This window comes from Bos indicus x Bos taurus, chromosome 17 (assembly GCF_003369695.1).
Source record: "Bos indicus x Bos taurus breed Angus x Brahman F1 hybrid chromosome 17, Bos_hybrid_MaternalHap_v2.0, whole genome shotgun sequence".
In the NCBI taxonomy this organism is placed as follows: domain Eukaryota; kingdom Metazoa; phylum Chordata; class Mammalia; order Artiodactyla; family Bovidae; genus Bos; species Bos indicus x Bos taurus.
The window spans coordinates 5,563,886-5,582,357 of record NC_040092.1 but is presented as its reverse complement, the minus strand read 5'-3'; the positions used below and the strand labels follow the sequence as shown (position 1 = coordinate 5,582,357).

The following is an 18,472-nucleotide window of genomic DNA, read 5'->3' as shown; positions in this document are numbered from 1 at the left end:
GGAGAAAGAATTGTGGGTGGCTGGTACCCAGAGATGCCCGGCTGAAGAGCCCAGCACCATCCAGAATGACACACGCTCCCCTCTGAGACTCAGTGTTCAGAAAGCTGTGGGCTGTTTTGCTCTGTTTTTCTTTTTCCCAGCTTTCGAGACTTACGCATACTTTTTCTTCCTTCTTTGGAAGTCAAGCCAGGCGTTCCTCTAAAAGTTACACACACTCACTCCAGCACTACTGTCTGTCCAGGGGCAGCATGTAAGGAGCCCCCAAAGAGGTTTACGATCCCTCACTCTCCTCCATGTCTGTGCTCAGCTCCCAGTCAATTAAGAATTAATGCTCAGAAACTTTCCGGGGACCAAGACACCAGTAGGAAGCGGATGTTCTCTGGCCGTCTCCGAAGCGCTGGGAGGCTGAGTTTGCTGGGTTGGGCTTTTTCTCCCTCCTTCCAGACGAGGGATGCTTGGAGGGGCCTCACCCTCCCTTTCTGCCCTGGGAAGGTGGTGGGAACCTCGACTGGGGGCCTTTATTCCGTGACGGGCGAGCAGGCCCATTAGTGCATACACACACACTCTCATACACACACACACACACATACACGCACACATACTTCTAATCCCAGCAAAATGCTTCACACACACTGAGCACAAAATAAATGCTTATTAACTAAACTGACCCAAAATAGTGAAATGTACAAGTAAATTAATCATGCCTCTCCCGGAGGCCTAACAGGATTACAAATTCGGCAAAAATTGACCACACGGAGATCAATGAGCTTCTACTTAAAACTCAAAGGGGCCAAAACTTCGTAGGAGCTGCTTCTTGGAGAAAAAAATAAATGTATTTTTTCATCTCTTATTAAGACTCCTAAGGCCTGTACGTGTGCATGTGGGTGTATGTGTGTGTGCCTGTGTGTGTACTCGAGCGGGGGGAGCGGCGGTACGGGCTTGCATGCCTGCACAGCAAGCAGAAACCAGCAAAAGGCAACCAGAGCTTTATGCCCAGACAATTTAGAAATAGTCACGGCATAAAGATCGTGAAATTGCTCCGGTTTAAAAAAAACAAAAAACAAATTTTGGTCCACAGCCTCCCTTTCTTTTCCCTCAAATATCAAACAACCACTAAAAGTTACATCACAGGGGATGAAAGTGATCAATTTGTTTTCAGCCAATTAGGTCTCACTTGCTACAGAAGTTTTAAGGGCTGCTGATGGCTGGACTGTGGGTCCCCGCCCCCACCAAATGGGAAGAAGATGAACCTCTACTGTGTCCAGCTCCTTTCCACACTAAGCTTATCTCAAGTCAGGGAAATCTTTCTCTTGCTGAATTTGTCACTTACTTGCATTTCCCTTTTTGCCTACTATTCAGAAAAAAAGGGAAAAAAAAAAAATACATATATATACATATTGTGTGGGGGGCCCTGTGTGCATTTTAAGACGGTGGAACCTGCCTGCGAGGTCTGTCACAGACAAGAATATCCCTAAAGAGGTTCAGTGCTGGAAGAGACGCATCAGTGGTCACTTTATGAGGTCACCAGGGAAAAGGTCACTCCTTTTTCCCACCCCCATCGTCCTTCTTTTATGGAAAGACCTGGGGGCATCTGTGAAACTTGATGCTTCGCAACAGGCCCCGTGGGACCAGGGACCGGCTCCTCTGTAGGACAAGTTGGCCACAGCCACGATACGAGGGCTCAACCAGCCCAGGGCCTGTCCAGGTCACCATCCCCACTCTCTCCCTGCCCCACGCGTCTAGCCTGGCCTCTAACTGCACAGAAAGGGGGTCTCATTACCAATAGACCCACGATGCGGTCATCAGCCCCAAGCTGGGTCCCCTACATCTATTTCCCCCATACAGCTGCGGTCATGTGAAGCCCCAGGCCCAGCAGGGGGGAGCTGAGCCAAGAACTTTCTGTCCTCTGTGAGGGCTGACACCAGCCCCCAAGCCATGCCCTCAACCCCCAGCCTCGCCCAGGAGATGGTATTATAAATGACTTCGACACTTATAAATGATTTTCCATTCCTAAACCCCGTGTTGGTAAACAACATTTTAACTCTGAGGGGCACACGTTTCCCTTCTCCATCCATCCCTCAATCACTGTCCCCCGCAAAGAAAATAAGCTACATCCCAGTCTGCACCCAGTGTTCCTAACTACGGCTGGCGTTTCTCTCTCTGCCTTCCGGCTCATAGGAAAGAACATAGTGTCCACATCAGGACTCAGGCCCTTGAATTTCAAGGACTTTTCCAACAGCCCACGCGATCCGGGTAGAACCTGCTCACTTCCCTGTGAATTCTCAACCAAGCCAGGCTTTCTCTGGAAGGCTGAGCTCTGGGAATTTCAAAGCAGGCTATGTTTTCTGCCGACTCCCCTGGCCCCTCTCTGATCGTACGATGGTCCCTCAGAAGTATTTTATTCCTGGTGGTCGTTGCCAATCACTCGACAATGCTTGTGTTCCCAGATCCAAGCGTGCCTGAAAACATTGCTTCACGGTAACTTTAAACGGTCCCATCTTTTTCACATCACACCCTGCCCTGGACTGGATGAACGGGGGCCGGGTGTGTGTGTGTGTGTGTGTACAAGTGCATGTACATGTGTGCGCATTCCCTCTCATTGCAGGAGCTCCCAAATACAACCAGGAACACCATCACTGGGGCCCTCACCTCTGGGGCAGAGAGATTTCTTTCCCCAGTCACGCACCACATCAAGCCACCTAGGCCAAAAAGGCCCCAGCTTGCCCAACTCCAGTCAAAGCGCTGACCTGAGCTCTAAGAGCAAAGGAAACCTCCATGCCCACACCCTCTTTAAATTATCATCAGCATTGAGAAGGGGAAACTCATTTTAAATCCTCAGATCGCATCTGCGGGCCACTCAGGTCTCACAAGAGAGACAGGGCTTCTGGAGGAGGGAGGGGGAAGGCCCAGAAGGGTCTCAGCACCCAAGTTAGCCCACATCTCCTGCAAAGGCATGACAATGTTGTCTATTTCTGAGTTGCCGTGGACAGGGTTTTTGAGACATGCAGGATAAAAACAAGAGAAGGTTCCCTCCAACTTTCCAAAGGACATCCGAGTCAGTGGGCCCCAAAGATGCCTCCACAGAATGGTCTCTTTGGGTCCCTAATCCATCTTCCAACATACCTGACTCACCTAAACTGAACACCAGCACAGGTAAGTCAGACTGAGGCCCAGAAAACCAGAGATTCTCCCCCTAAGAATGGGAACCCCAGGGCCAATCACCGAAGGGTCCAAGGTTTTCCAGAGACATCAAAGATGGGAAGTAGACAGAGCCTTGGGGTCACACGGTCCATCCTACCAGCTACAGGGGAGGCGGGGCGGGCTGAGTCTGCTGGACCCCTGGGCTTTAATGATCAGAACAGAAAACCCTGTTTTCCCTCTAGCGTGTGAGTTTGCGTGGGGATGTTTATTGGAGGTTTTCCCCCTCTTTGGGGAAAAGTCTATCCCACGTATGATGTTCCTTCTGGGATACTCAGAGAGCCAATTTATTATCGTGAATGCGCTAAGGCCTCCGAACTGTTAAATTCAACTGCCGTTATGTTTAAAGGGCATTTGGGTCCTTACGGTGATGTACATAAATCGTGAAAAGTTCCACGCACGACCGCTGTAAAGTACTCCCTCTGATCCCGCTTTGCAGGAAGTGGAGGTGATGAAACCCTGCCGACTTTCTCAGCCAAGAAGGAAAAACGAGAATGTGGGATGTTGGGACTACGATGGACACCCCCACCCCCAGGAGGAGGTACCCAGGATGGCAGTCCAAAGGGGACTTGTGGGACCAAACCGGAAAGCCACCGGGACCCAGCAAAAGAGCCTGTTGGATTTCTCGAGTCTGGGCAGCCTCTCCATAGCCCCCCCAACCCCTGTCCTTCCTGGACAAATACCATGTTGGGAGCAGACCCTCCTCTTGCTTCCCAAACCTCAGAGGCCGCTGATTAAAATGCAAGCCAGCAAACAAAGCAAGCCTCGGCGTCCTGCAATAATTACACCCCGTGAGAATGATGGCTCGCAAACGTCCCTTCTCTGTGCAAGTATAAGAAACTGAATTCTGCTTTTCGATCCTGGTCACAAAGTGAAGTTAGGAGTTCGGGGCCCCAGATGTGCACACCCATCAGTAGCTTCCAACCCACACCCTAGAGTCACCAATAGGCCCACGAGGCTGCGTGAGGATGCGTGCTGTCATGTCACTGGAAGATGGCAAAAAATGATCAAGGCTGCCGCGGCCCTGGGCGACCCCATCCTGCAAAACGTGGTGGGCCAGGGTTCCAGAACCATCTCTCCCTTCCGGTCCAGTTTGTGAGTTGGGGGGACCATTGGCTGAGCTGCTGTACACCAGGACACTGAAGGCAAAGCTGTGACTAATTCAAAAGCCCAGCGTCCTCTCCGCCAAGGCGTTGGTACCAAAAGATTACAATAAAGGAGAGGAATTTCCATAAATAAGAAGCAGCGTCCGCTTCCCACCACTGGGAGGGGGCATGGGGGAGGGGGTGGTGGTGGGCCCTGATTCAAAAGATTCCTCTCCCCGGCTGGAGAGAGTTCAGTTAGCTGAACTCAGCCAGAGACACCTCCACGCGCAGAACCCAGAGAGGGACGACGTGCGTCTGCTACCGAAATACTCCAGATCAAAGTCACCCACAGTCTGGGAGGCCCGGGAGGCCGAGATTTCGTAATTAGGATCTTCAAAATCCTCCTCTATTTTTAGGACGTGCGCTCATTCAGTCCTTTAGAGAATCAGAACCTGTCAGCTAAGGCCAAAGAGACTGAAGGTTTGGTTTCTCTCCCTGCTTCCCCCATTCCCACCCCCCGCCCAAACCCTACTCTGCTTTCAGAAAGCAGATTAAGGAGAAACTAAAGGAGTAACTGGATGATTTGATGGAAATATACTTGGCCATGCATATGTATATGTGCTTATGCTGGGGAGGGGTTCCTTCCCACGAGAAGGCCATGGGCCCTGCTCCCCTCCCATGGGCTGCAGACAGACACCGACCAGACACTGCACGTCGGCCACGCTCTTTCAAGCCAGCCCCCAGACCACTTTGCCGGGCTCCAAGGTGTACCAGAAGGCGAGGAAACTTGAAAAATATCCCCCAAATGTCTCTTTTCTCAATCATGCACTCGTGTACATATCAACATCTCTGCCACTAGCAATCAAAACCCACACTAGAATCTGTCCACCCAAGACGCGCCTAAAAATAGACATCGTCCTAAAACAAACATGTTGCCTGGGCAAGTCAAAATCCTGACTTGAGTCAAAACGAGGAAGCTGGGGTTCTTCCAGCCCCTCCAGACCGAAGACATGGGTGGAACAAGCAGGGGGGCATTGAGGGAAGGATATGAGGTGACCCCACTAGTTACAGGGAATTCCCCCCATAGATTCGGGGGCCCCCTCATAGATTCAGGTCCCCTCTGATATAAGAGGCTTGGTGCTTTCGTGTTGCAATGTGCTTGGGCGGCCTTCTTGCCCTCACACACTGCCTGGACATTTGATCCTATTACATAAAGCTATAGTTTTTCAATCTCTAAAATTAACCAAACGTAGGTAAATACAGTATTTCTTACTTGGAGTATTTATCTCTTAACAGCTTTCGGTAAAGCAGATCATTCCCTGGGCAAAGAACAAGACTCGACGTTACTGTCACTCAAGTGGAGAGAAAGGTGATTTTTGCTAAATTTTCCAGCATATGGTGGGTTCAGGAGATTCTGTGAAATCCCAAAGATAGGCTCAAGTTTGTCCTTCCAGAGTGGGAAGAATGCCCCTCCTCTAATTTCACCTGGTCCTCTCGGACTGTTTATTAAAGATGTATATTTTATATCAGCCAGAGAATCTCAAGTAACTTCTTGGCAAGGGCAGCTGTATTTTCAGGACCCATTAAGATTCTTTGTGGAAATTTAAATACCTCTGTCAGGCAAACAAAATCATATCAGGAATCATAGAATTTCATTGCTAGAAAGAGAAATTAGATTAACTAACCCTCACTCCTTTCCTAGAAATCTCAATAAAATAGAAGTACATTTCAACAGTCTCTTCCGGTCTGAGGGGCCTCACCAGAAATCTAAATGAATTTAGGTTTAAACTAAGAAAGCTAAAGAAAGCTATCCTGAGAAAAGGTCTTCCATCTACAAATACTGTATACATCAATACAGATGATAACATATAAGTGTATATTCCATATTAGAAGGCAGAACCTATTTAAAATCAAAACAGAAAAAAACCCAGTGGCAGAAACCACGACAAGTTCAATGCCGATAAGCTTCAGCCCCTTGGAAATCCTTGTCCTTTATTAATATTTAGTAGAAATGTATAATTGCAGATGTGCGTTAGGTTGGGGTTTTATGTCGGGAGGCGGGCAGAGAAGACAGGTTTATTACAACCATGAAATATTAAACAGGCACCAAAGAAGAGTAGCTGTGTGTCCCGGACTAGCCAGGGAGCAGGCAGGCCCAGACCGTCAGCTGCACAAAGGGGGCTCCTATCTGTTTACATTACCCCTGATTAACACCTGCGAAGTTTTGGGTTACATCTTCCGGAGGCTGCAAAAGTCACTCGAAGGCATGCAACCCGTGCTGGGTGATTTCTTGGGGAAATAGGACTGCAAGGCTTTGCCATCCCAAAACCAGTTGGAAGGAGCCTTAAAAATTCTCTCCATAGTGTGAGGAGTGGGGAAAATGACTTAGGGAAAAAAAAAAAAAAACAGCACTAGGAGTCTTCCCCCTTGCCTGCCCCCACGACTAAGGAAATTCAGCGTTCAAATCCTGCCTGCCTAGTACTACTTAGCACCGCCTTACTGAGCTCTGACTGAACACTGAGAGAAGCATGAAATTCCAAAAATTTCTCCCGCATCACTGTAAAAATATCGTACTTCCAAAAAGGGCCGGATTGCATGCAGAGCATAGACAGAGACCCCTCCCGTTTCCACGTGTGTGAAAGAGTGTTTCTAGACATCTCTGGATTTCATGATAGAGAACAGCCAACAGAATGGAAGTTTGGCAAGGGTAAACTTATTAGGGAATAGAGTTAATTCAAGTTTTGAAGCCTATGAGGGACCCGTGGGCAGGGGCGGGGGGACATACTTTTTTAAGCTTAATATCCTTTATCTACAATCTATTAAGATTTCTCTTTCTCTCTGGGTTTTGAAATTCCTCCATAGCCAGACACCTATTACAAAGATGGGTGGATGATTTTGCAAACTAATTTCAAATTCAGGTAATCCTCACTGATTTAATAGATGTCTGAATAGGCCCAAACTCAGGCTGGTTTTTCTTTTTCCCCCTCTTTGCACAACCTCACCCTTCCGCCACCCCAACTCTGTGCAAACAGAATCTCACAAGGAAACCTACAGTCTCATGATATAAAAGTTGTTTGGCGGGTTGATTAAGAAGTCAGAGGAAGCATAATTTGCAGAGGCTCACTTGCCTGTTTGTTTTTTTTTTTTAAAAAAAGATCATCACCACATGTGATTCTGGCCTAGACTTTGTGAGAAGTGTAACTTGCCAGTCAAGTTCCCTCCCCTCCGAAGGACATCTAAACCCCACAAGACAATGTGGGCACGTCCTCTCCAATCTGAGCAGGATCATTTTTGTTAAAGACCGACTAGTATTTTGTCATCGGAGGGAAGAAATTTCAGAAACGGTGTTAATATTTAATCACATTAGTACTGGCGTGTTTTATGGCGTGACAAAATAAAATATCATTACAAAGAATGGGCTTTGCCTGAGGTTGGGGGGGATGGGGGCGGGTGGTGAAAGACAGTGCTTTGCTGGGGTTGGAACTTAGAGAAGGTACATTCAAAGCTGCTTCATGGCTGGTGGGACCCTGGGCTTGTGTTTACAGAAAAGCAGGATGCTTTCCTTTCAATTCTTTTTTTTTTTTTTCCCTCTCTTTCTACTCTGTTTTGAAGGGGTACACTTCATTCTGATTTTCAACCAGGGCACCGGGGGGCCCGTTGAAGGCTCTGTGTACCTATTTATACAACGTGCAGATGGAGCTGTGGGGTGTTATCATAATGAAAAGTTTAATCGTCCTTATTTACTACCAGTAAGGGAGCAGGAATCAGATGCAGACATCTTACAAAGCCTTAACTAGCAGTCCCAAGGCTGCAGAAGCTGTGACTGACCTCAATTCGGGGCTTTATCTAGGAAACTGTCCTTCCTACATCACAGAGTGGAAGACAAAGGAGGTCAAGTGGGTGTCCCTGCCGAGGCTTCTAAGGCAGCCAGCCCCGCAGCGGGTCCCTGGAGGAAGTTTCCCATCTCCTGTGTGCAGGGGAGGGTTGTGTTTAGCGCACAGGGGGAAATCAACCCCGAAACTGACTAGCATCTGTTTCCAAAAAAATATTTTCCTTCGCCTGACGGTGATAATGAAACAAACAAAACAAAACATTTCTTTAATGACATTTCTTCATTCTCAGTCTGCATTTTTTTTTTCTGCAAAGGAAGATTAGTCGGGCTGAGAAGAGAACAGTGCAACACCTTGAAAAAAAAAAATCTCATTACAACCACCCAATTCTTCTGCACCTAAGGCCCTTCAAAAGACTTTCAGGCCAAGGGCTATTGGTTTTTCTTTATTAATTCTCTAAATCGGGTTTTTTTTTTTTCTTTTTGACTCTTCTCACACCATTTTGGCCAATGTGGTCTTAATTATGGGTGCGGGGGAGGGAAGGGAGAAGGGGGAGGGGGAGGGGCAGCCAGGCCAAGCCAGGTAGAAGTGACAGGGGCTGGCATTTGTGCTAACCAGCTATCGATCGGCAGGACCAAGATGTTGTGTACAAGAAAATAAAAGAGAAGGGAGGCAAAGCGACCAGGCTGCTGAGTCCAACTCCATTTTTAAAAAGGCGGGGGCCAGGGAGAAGCAGCGGAGGGTCCCAAACTAACCAATTTATGGCCTTGCCTGGGAGAAGCTTGGAGAATGCTGATGCTGGTCGCAGCGTCTGCTGTGCATGCTAAACACCCAGCTTCAAATGAGAGAGCGGCGTCCCAGGCTGGGCAGTAGGCGAACAAAGAGAAAAGCAGCAAGGCCGCATTCATGAATTAGAAAACCCAAGCGGGAAAGCTACCCGGGGACGGGCGGTGAAAGCCCGGAGTTCTGAGCCACCCAACTCCTGCCGCACGTCCCCTCCCCCTCTCCCTCTGTCCCCATCCCCTGGTCCTAAAACCAACCGGCACCTTAAACCCTGGGTCAAAAGACGGCAGGATGCAGGATGTGGGCTGAAACTGAAGGTAGAAACTGAAGGCAGAGGAGAACCACCCTAAGAGAACGCAAGGATCAGTGGACATATTTTTTTTAAAGACACAATTAAATCGCCAGCTACAGACTCCAAGGTAATAGCCTGGTGAGACCAAGAGGATTCAGGGAGGTTTAAAAGCAAAAGGTAGGAATGGGGTGGGTAGAAAATGATGCTATCTAAAAAGGCCCCATAAAAAAATAAAACAGATATCTACTACAGCCCAGGTCACCTTTAGGTTTAAAAAAAAAACTATTATTACTTTAATGGCAATGGTGGTCCATTTTACTAACCCCCACCCCACCCACCTTAAAGGCCTCCAGGCCCAACAGGGAGGGAGTGCTTAGAATGCAAAGGAGAACTGGGAGCCGACATCTGTCACCAAAGCCAGGCGAGATATTGACAAACTCGGGTCCTTTGTGTCTTACGAATATATATCCATATCCCCATGCACAAATGATGCCCTGGTCGACTGGTCTGGTCTCTGCCAAGTAGACCCCACCCTGACTCCCGCCCACCACTCCCCCGCCCCAACCAAATGTCAAGGAGGTGCACTCTGAAAAGGCTGCCTGCCTCCTACAACCCTGACAGGTCTCCAGTTTTTCAATGAAACTCTAATCGTTAAGAAGAGACAAAACAGCTATTCATTAGGAACGAATGTCAAATTAGGCGTTGCCTCTGAATGATGCTGCGGACACCAGAACTGGTAACTTTTTCCCCCAAAGATGCTGGCACACGCGAGGGAGCTCAAGTTGCAGGCTGGCTGACTAGGAAAAGATGGGGAGGCCTTAACACAGCTTCCCAGGTGTCCTGCCAGGAAGTGGAGGCTGGAGCGGGGCGGGAGGACGCTCGGAAACTCCTGAAAAGTGAAACAGGCCTGAACGCTGAGGGGTGAGGAGGGGTCTGAGTGTGAAAGGGAAGAGGCCTAGTCCTCAGGGCACCCAGAAACTCAGCTACAACTTGACAGGGGATGCTCTACAATAATCCCCCAATGGGTGCCACTTTTAAGTTGTTACTACTACAGCTGTGAAACTAGGATCTACCTGGCAGCACCTAGGGGGAGGGTAGGGGGTCTGCCCACGGAGCCCCTGGGGTGACCAAAGGAAGGGTACCAGCTCTGAGCTGGGCGTCAGGAAGGCCCTGTGCCCTGCCGACCTCGAGGGACCCTCCCCTTTCCTGGAGCCTTCAAGGCAGACGCGAAGGCCAGCGATGGGGGTGGGGCGCGCATCCGCCAGGTGAGAAAGGAACCGGGAACGAGCGCATATACCTTCCTTGCTGTTGGGATTCTGGGGTTTGGCCTTCTCCCAGGGCGCCAGCGTCTTGTCCTCCTCTGTGCCGTCCACCAAAGCCTTGTCAGCCGGCATGTACCAGGTGGCGCTGTGCTCTGCCATCAGCGAGTCCAGATCAATGGTGCTCATGGCGCTCTTGACCGCCTCGGAGCAGCAGCTGCCCAGCTCGCTGTCGCCATTCTGCGCGCCCGAGGCCCCGACGGCACACTCACCCTTCTTGCCACCCTTGAGCCCCAGGGGCTGGTCCTCAGAGATGCTGAACTGCTGCCTCTGCAGCTGGATCTGTGCCTGGAGGATCTCCAGGGGGTGGATCTCGTCAGGTGGCGGAGCACCGCCGCTGCTCGTCGGGGTCCGAACCTGCTCCAGGCCCGGCGTGCCGGGATGGCCCGTGCCCCCTCCGCCGTAGCTGTCAGGGGTCGAGGTAGAGGTAGACAAGATGCCCAGGCCAAGCGGGGGCGGGGGTGCCTTCGGTCCGTGTTCCCCGGTGCCCACCCCACGGGGAGGGAGTTTGGGCGAGCCTGTCACCAGAGGGCTCCTACTCGCTTTGGCCAGGGCTGGGGGGTTGTCGGAGCTGGAAGACACCTCGTCCTCGTTGGCGTAACTCGTGCTCACCTCGTCGGAGGCGAACTCGCCCACGTGCGGGGAACTACTGTCCGACTTGGCCCCACCGTCCAGGGACGCCATGAGGTCTGGCTGGTCCCCCAGGAGCAGCTCGGCCCCCTTCCCCCACGACGGCGACGTGAGCGCTTTCTCGTGAGGCGTAGGCGCCCCGCGCACCTCTCCCGAGTTTCCCCCGACGGCTGCGCCCGGCGCCTGCTGTTGCCCTGGGCTCACACCAGGCGCGCCCCCGCTGTCCGGCGCCGAAGCCGCTGAGTACTTGTCGAAGAAGGTCCCGGGGCTCACGTGACCACTGTCCCTTTTTCTGCGCCCCCGTCCCCGGCCACCGCCCCCGGGGACCGGCTTGCCGTCGTTCCCCGACGTCGATTCCAGGGTGTAGTTGGGGGAGAGGCTAGTGCCATCCCCCTGGGCGGGCGGATTGGGCGGCCCAGAGGCTTTAGAGCCGCTGCTACTGGTCCCCGACGGGCCTCCGGGCCCTGGAGCCCCAGGAGCAGTCCCTCCTGGAAAGTAATCCGAGCCCGGGTTGCCCGCCACGGCCGCGCCGTCGGTCTCGTTCTGGCTCAGTTTCCTCTTGCCCTCGGGCGGGTTCTTCTTGTTGAAGGTCACGTTGAGGTTGGGGGCCCCGAGGCTGGCGATCATGTTCTGGCAGGCTGTGGAGAGCGCAGCCAGGCAGCTCTGGCCGAACAGGTTGTCCTTGGAGCTGGGCTTGTTGAAGGAGCCCAGCGAGAGTGCGCCCAGCTTACTGGCCGAGGTGCGCTGGCTGGGCTGGAAGTCAGGCTGCGGCGGGTATGCGCCCCCGCCGCCGGCGCCGCCGCCACCGCCAGTGCTGCCACCGCCCCCGCCCGCGCTCGGGGGCGAGTTCACGCCTGGGCCGCTGTGCGGCGTGGCCTGCCGGTTTGCTGCGCCGAACGGGAAGCCAGGCTGGCCCCCGAGCGCGGGCGCCGTGAAATCAGGTGGCTGGGGCCGGCGCTCGGAGGGAGCGCTGGGCAGCCCCACCCCAGCCCCGGGCGACTGCAGCTGGCCCAGGCTGGCCAGGCTGCCCCCGAACTGCAGGCCAGGGGAGGGCAGCCCGGGCACGTGGCCCTCTCCGGGCATCCTCAGCGGCTCCTGCAGAGAGCCCCGGAACAGCACCCCCGAGCCACCGGGCGGAGGGGGCGGTGCCAGTCCTGGGTCGTGCGGGCCGCAGTCGGAGGGCAAGCCTGAACCTCCCATCCTGCGGGGCAGCAGGTCTCCGGGCGGCGGATGCGGACCTGGGAACCACGCGCTCTCCTGCGCCAAGTGCTGCGCCTGCGGCTCGAACGTGCCCAGGCGCCCGGCGCCCGCGCCGCCGCTATCGCGCTCAAAGTTCGGCTGGCCCAAGCCGCCCACTGGGCCGCTGTGTACCAGGCCACCCTGGCCCACGTCCCCGGGGTGGCCTAGCTGAGCCAGGTTGGGCTGGCGCAGCCGCTGCTGCTGATTCCGCGACGCCATCTGCTTGATCATGAGGGCCGCGTTTTGGCGTTGCTGCTGTTGCTGCTGCTGCTGCTGCTGCTGCTGCTGTAGGGACGGGTGGTCCGGGGCCGGATGCTGCAGAGGTGGCCCCGAGGGGAAGCTGTCGGGCACAGGCGGCGTGAACTCGCCGGGCAGGCCGGAATAGGCAGAGGGCGAGAGGTGGTTGTCCAGAGCGCCATTGTGCATGCTGCCGTTCCACGAAGCGCAGCGATCCACTCCCGCGCTGCCCGGGAAGTCAAAGCGCGGCCTCTTGGCCACGTTCATGTAGGGGGGTGCGTCGAAATGCTGCAGCCGCTGGTTGGGCGCCTGCTGCATGTTGAATACAGGCTCGGAATAAGGGTGCATGCTGCGGTTCTCCAGCCGGTGGATGGGGTACTCGAATTGCGCGTGTTGGTTGGGCAGCATGGGCCCCCCGTCCTGCAGGCCGCCGCTGGGCGTGCCCGCCTCGCCCTGCTGGGGACGCGGGAGCGCGGGCGGACACGAATTTTGTCGGACTAGAAGCCCAGGCGGTGGCGGCGGCTGCTGCGGGGGCGGCTGCTGCGGGGGCGGCGGGGCCTGCTGCGGGGGCGGCTGCTGCGGGGGCGGCGGGGCCTGCTGGGGAGGCTGCATCAACGGGTGCCTGGAGCCGACTCCAGGCTCCAGCCCCACGGGCATCTTGCGGGTCCCGCCGAACCTCTCGAAGAACACGCCGTGCTGCTGCTGTTGCTGTTGCTGCTGCTGCTGCTGCTGTTGTTGTTGCTGTTGCTGGGCGTGCATTTTCGACAAGCCCACCATGCCTGCAGCTCTGGGCATGGCCGAGGCACCCGGGAAAGAGCCCCCGGGAACCTGACGACCCGCTGCATAATGAGGCAGCTGCCCCTCGGAATCAGAGGGGGAAAACATGTCGAAATGTCCCGAGGGCGGCTCGCCCGGGTAATTGTATTCCAGCGAGTCGACGGCTCCTTGATTCGCCACCCTCCGGGGCTCCAGACTATGGGAATCGGAGCCACCGGAGGCGGGCAGGCCATGGAAAGAGGCGGCTCGGTTAGGGCTCTGGTCCAGCGGCAAGCATGGGGCAGGCACGGCATGGCCCGAGGCGCCCGAACTGTGGAAGTCCGGCAGGTTCCCGGGTCGCTGCGGGCCGAAGCTCTCCGGCCCCTGGCTCTCAGCCATATGATCGTAACCCTCGGTGAAGGGCGGCTGGCTGCCCAAGCCGCCGGCCGCGCCGCCGTAGCCGAGCAGGCGACCCCCGTGCAGGCACGAGGCCCCTGGATCCGGCCCGCCAAAGTTGCCCCCAAAGTGGGGGTGATGCTGGTGGGGGTGGTGGCCTCCCGGGTGGCCGTGGTGCGGCTGTTGGCCTCCAAAGAATCCGTGCACCGGCTGCGCCTGCAGCCCCCCCGCGTGCAACTCCGAGTGGCTGCGCGCGTGAAAGCCGTAAGGCTCCATGTTCATGCCCAAGATCGGGGGTTCGCCCAGCCCGCTCATGGCAGGGTCCACGGGGCCAGGGGGTCCCCCCGCGTGGAAAGCCGGGGCCTTAAAGTGGGCGTTCATGCTTAGTCCGGCCTCGTTAAAGTTCCTCTCGCCCTGGCCAGCGTTCCTGCTGTTGATCTGGGGCTCGAATTGGTCCAGCCCAAACATACTTGGCGGGGGGCGGGGGGATCAATAGGGCATGACAGCCTGCTCTCCGCGGCGCGCCTCCGGCCAGCTACTCGTTCCGGCCCTGGCTTGGGCGCTCCCGGACGCTCAGCACCGCCGGGGCGCAGCGCGCACCGCCACCTCGCCTGGCTTGTGAAGGCTTGGGGCTATCAGCTCCTCTCCCGAATCTCTCGTTCTGCCCGACGCGGGCCTCTCACATCTTGCGGCGCCGTGGGGCCTCCAGGAGCCGTGTTGGGGGGCCCATGCCCCGGGCGGTTGGCACAGCCGCGGGTGGGTTTGCGGGGAGGGGACGGAGCTGCGGGTGACTGAAGACAAAAAGTTAAGTGGGGGGAAGGAGGCGGGAAGGAGGGAGGGAAAGCAGAGCAATCACCTTCTTAAGTCCGATCGGGTTGGATGGGGAGCCCCTGGACGCTGCCTGAAGCCTCCCGGAGTCCGTGGCGGAGCTGCTAAGGGGCCAGGCAGGGAGACCCTTCAAAGCCGTGGCTGGCGCCGGGGCACAGACCGATCGGTCCCTCCCCCCCTCCCCCCGAAGTCCCCGCGCTCCGCAGCCGGAGCCTCAGCCAAGCACGATCGGCTCGCACAGTCCCCGTCGGCCCCAGCAAGCGGCTACTGCTTCTTCAGCGGGTCGGAGGACTGGAAGCTCCGCTCGGCATCACTGGTGCCCGCCCCCGAGCCGGGAGCTCAGCGGGGCTGAGGAGGAGCGGCGGGCGCCCGAGGTTGAAACCGAGGGTTGGTGGAAGGCACGGCTCCCCTATTCCGCGGCGGGTGCGCTGCACCCCGGCGCGCCGCTTCGCGGCCACGTCCGCTGCCTGCCGCTTCTGTCCTCTGCTGTTCGGTCTCTGAGTTCGCGGGGATCTCCGAGCCCCGTTCCAGGCGCGGGCGGGCAGCAGACGAGGAGTTGGGGCGCTCCAAGGCTAGGGTTCCCTGCCTCCGCGCCGAGGTGCTTCGCAAGTCGCCCTCGGACCCGGGGAGGGGGGCGTATGCGGGTTGGGGGGCCACGCTGGGCTAGCAGGCTAAGGCGTTCCGGGTGCGCTTTCGGAGCCTGGAATGGGAGGGGGCGGGGGCAGCTCTGGGGGGTCCGCGCACCCCTCTCCCGGCTGGCGGGGGGGCCCTGCTTGGGGCGTTCCGAGGGTCTCGGCTCCCCTCTCTGTGTCTGCCTCTCGCCTAGAGCCGGGAGAAGCAGCAACAAGTTTTGCATTTCAGCAATCAATTTCAGCCATTACATTTGCACCAATCAGCGCAGCCCGAGCTCCGGGCCCGGGGCGGGGCTCGCTCTTAAGGTGGTCCTGGGTGCTGACTGCTGAGGCCCCCGCCACGAACCCTCACTTCGCCTGCTCTGGGGTCCCCCGCACCGGTTAACCTCGGGGTCCGGTGCCAGCGCGCTGCGGGCGCGCCCTGGCCTCCCCGCGCACCCGGCTAGAAAGGGCGCAGGCGGAGAATGGCGGGAGCTTGGCTTTGTTCACCCCGCTTCCCATTCACCACAGTTCCCAACTCCCCACCCCCAACTGAAGCGAGACCTGCGGGGTGGCTAGGGGGCGGGGAGGCCGGCGGTTAGCGGTGCGGGGCGCTCAGACAATGGGGTCGCCAGGCAAAGATCCTGGACTCACCGCGGAAAGTCGCTTGGTGTCGACTGCACTTCAGCACTGGAGCGAACCTTCGGCTCTCCACCGCTGTCTGATTACTTGTGGCACCCAAGTTAACCGGCCCTTGGAAGTTCCTGGAGGTGAAAACAGACAGGGAACCCCGAAGTTAGAGATCTCCTTGAGAGATAGGGGTGCTTGACTCGCTCCTCCCTCATAGGGCGCGCACAATTGTTCCCTATCCTCGCTGTCCAGGGTTCCCGGTTCTCAGTGACCGGCTTCCATAACCACTCTGCCACTTTATGGGGGCGCGTTTCGGATGAGCTCAGCGCCAGAGCGGCGAAGCAGCTAGGAGCCCCCGAGAAGACCAACGCGCCGAGGGCCACCCTGGCCAGCCAGCGCACCCTAGTTCAGGCACTCTGGTCAAGGCCCAGGCCCTCTTCCGGCGCGAGGTTGGCCTCCTTAAGAGATCAATTAAACTGAAGAGGCCAAGGAACGGAATTGGGTTGTGATACTAAAATCAATGGGAGTAATTTAATATCTGCCCTGCTCTTTATGAAATATTTATCCCAATAATCTTAGTTAAAATGTTTAGATCTTCCTGATCCCCACTGAGGCTGCAATCTATCTTGCAATTAGAAGTTGGGAGTTAGAGGCGATGGAGGGTAGAGGAAGTGTTTATTCTGCGTGTGTGTGTGTGTGTGTGTGTGTGTGTGTGTGTGTGTGTATTTTCCTCCCTAAAGCGTTTGTAAGGGAGGAAAGGGGAGAAGGCCTTCAATTTTCCTTGCCATAAAATAGCACGAGGTGATTTTGCTAGCAGGCCAGCATTCTTAGGAGAAGTGGGGGGAAAAGGAACTTCTTTGAAGTGCCCCTGATATCGCTATTAAATCTAAATAAAATTAAGCATGGTGTATAAAAATGCCTTTTCCCCCCACAAAAGAAAGTGTTTATCGCCCAAGTCTGTCTAGCGTTTGCTAAATTGCGCATGAAATTTGAAATGAAATAAACGTTATAATAAAACCAACCCCTGAGCCCTTTTTATTTAAAAACCTCAGATTAAGCACTCCACCGTCGCAGGCAGGGAGTTAAAAAGTTACCAGGAGGAGCTGAGCAGATTCATTGCTCCCCGGAGTTACTGGTGGGAAGTCTGGGTGTTCCAGAACTGAAAATGCCAAGAAAATGGGCTCAATTTAGGGCAAGGGGAGTCAGGAAGCAGGGTCTTCAGAGACTCTGGAAGAAAATAACACCCTCCCCCCACCACCCAATAAGAATAAAAAATAAAAGCAAATGATAAAAACGTGCAACTTAGAAGTCGGAGAGCATAAGCCAGCTCAGATCCCAGGCCCTTCGTGGGACTTCCTTGTGGTGTATGTCTACAGATATATATTTTTTTCTTTTTGAAATTAAAAATGAAAATTACCCCCACCAAAAAATGGGGTCCATAAATAAGCATCCAGGAAGAAGTATTTGTACAGGGCGGTGGAGTTTTAAAAGGATTTTTCTGCAGGATCAGGTTGTTGGTCTGTGATTAAATATTGATTTTGTGTAATTAGTTTTCATGTGAACTATCCTCTTGCTGATAGCTTAGAGGTTTCAGAACTAGAAAAGAAATGGAATTGGACATGGAAATTATTACTTAGCAAAGTGACAGGAAAGTGAGGGCCGGAGAAAAGACTGAGGCTTGGCTGATTTCGGCACAAAGAAATAGAGGGCCTGGGTGGGCCTCCAGGGACCACCCCCGCAATCCTCACCCTGGGGCCCCAGGCCAGATCAGGGGAAGGGCCTCCTGAGCAAGGAAGGGGACCGGAAGAAGGAATGGCTGCCAGAAAGAGGACCCTGCATCGGTAAAGACCTGTGCAAAACCCATGACACCTGGCCACATACTTGGTCCAGAGCGGTGGCTCCTGGGCCCCCTTGTGAGGACCCTTGCGTCTCAGGGTGTCTGGAGGGAATATAGACAGTCGGGGCCTGTCTGGAGCCCTGGGTGGGCAGGGCGGGCAGTGGGAAGAATGGCCCGCAGACCTGCACTCTGGGGAGACCCTGCTTGGACTGTGCTCTCTGCTGAGGCATGACTTCACACGGGGCTGGGCGGGGGTCCCCTGAACACCTGGGCAGGTTTCCTGTGGAATAATTCTGTGCGTTCCAGGGAGGAGGGGGCGGTGGTGTGGGAGTATTTTTCTGGGGCTGTTTCCAAGAGTTAAGTCTACAAGGTGTGTGAGTGTCTGAAAGCAGGGTGTGTTTGGGCCCGGCTGTGTTTCTGTTCAGGATGTGTGTCTGGGTCACCTTTCCCTAACACTGAAGAATGTTGTGCGGGTGTGCAGGCATGTGCCTGCGTTCGTGTCTCCGCCCAGGTGCGGATGCCCGGCTTCCGAGCGTGTCTGTGCCCACCTCTGTGTGTGCCCGCGTTGCTGTGGCTCTGTGAGTGGCCCTGTCTGTCCGCCAGCCGTTTGCTTCTCTCTGTGGACGCTTCTGTGTTTGTATACCTGTGTGTGTGTGTGCCCATGGCTGTGGGCCTTGCACCTGTGTGCCTGTATCTCTGCTCATGTAGGTCTTGTTTTCCCCACTAGTGTGAGAGCCTGTGCCCCTTTCTGTGCCCATCTGTGCCCATGGATGTGCTGGTGGGTACGCCTCCGCGGTGTGG

At 55.2% G+C, this 18,472-nt stretch overlaps 1 protein-coding gene across 1 annotated transcript in view; it reads right to left on the bottom strand.

Annotated features, from left to right (window-relative positions):
* MN1 (MN1 proto-oncogene, transcriptional regulator) overlaps positions 1-15,445 on the bottom strand; it is a 49,674-nt gene extending 34,229 nt beyond the window's left edge. Inside the window, exon 1 of the mRNA XM_027566432.1 lies at positions 10,486-15,445. Within this exon, the coding sequence (XP_027422233.1) occupies positions 10,486-14,233 (3,748 nt within the window). The 5' untranslated portion in view covers positions 14,234-15,445. The remainder of the gene's footprint in view (positions 1-10,485) is intronic.
* Between the last annotated feature and the right edge of the window lie 3,027 nt (positions 15,446-18,472).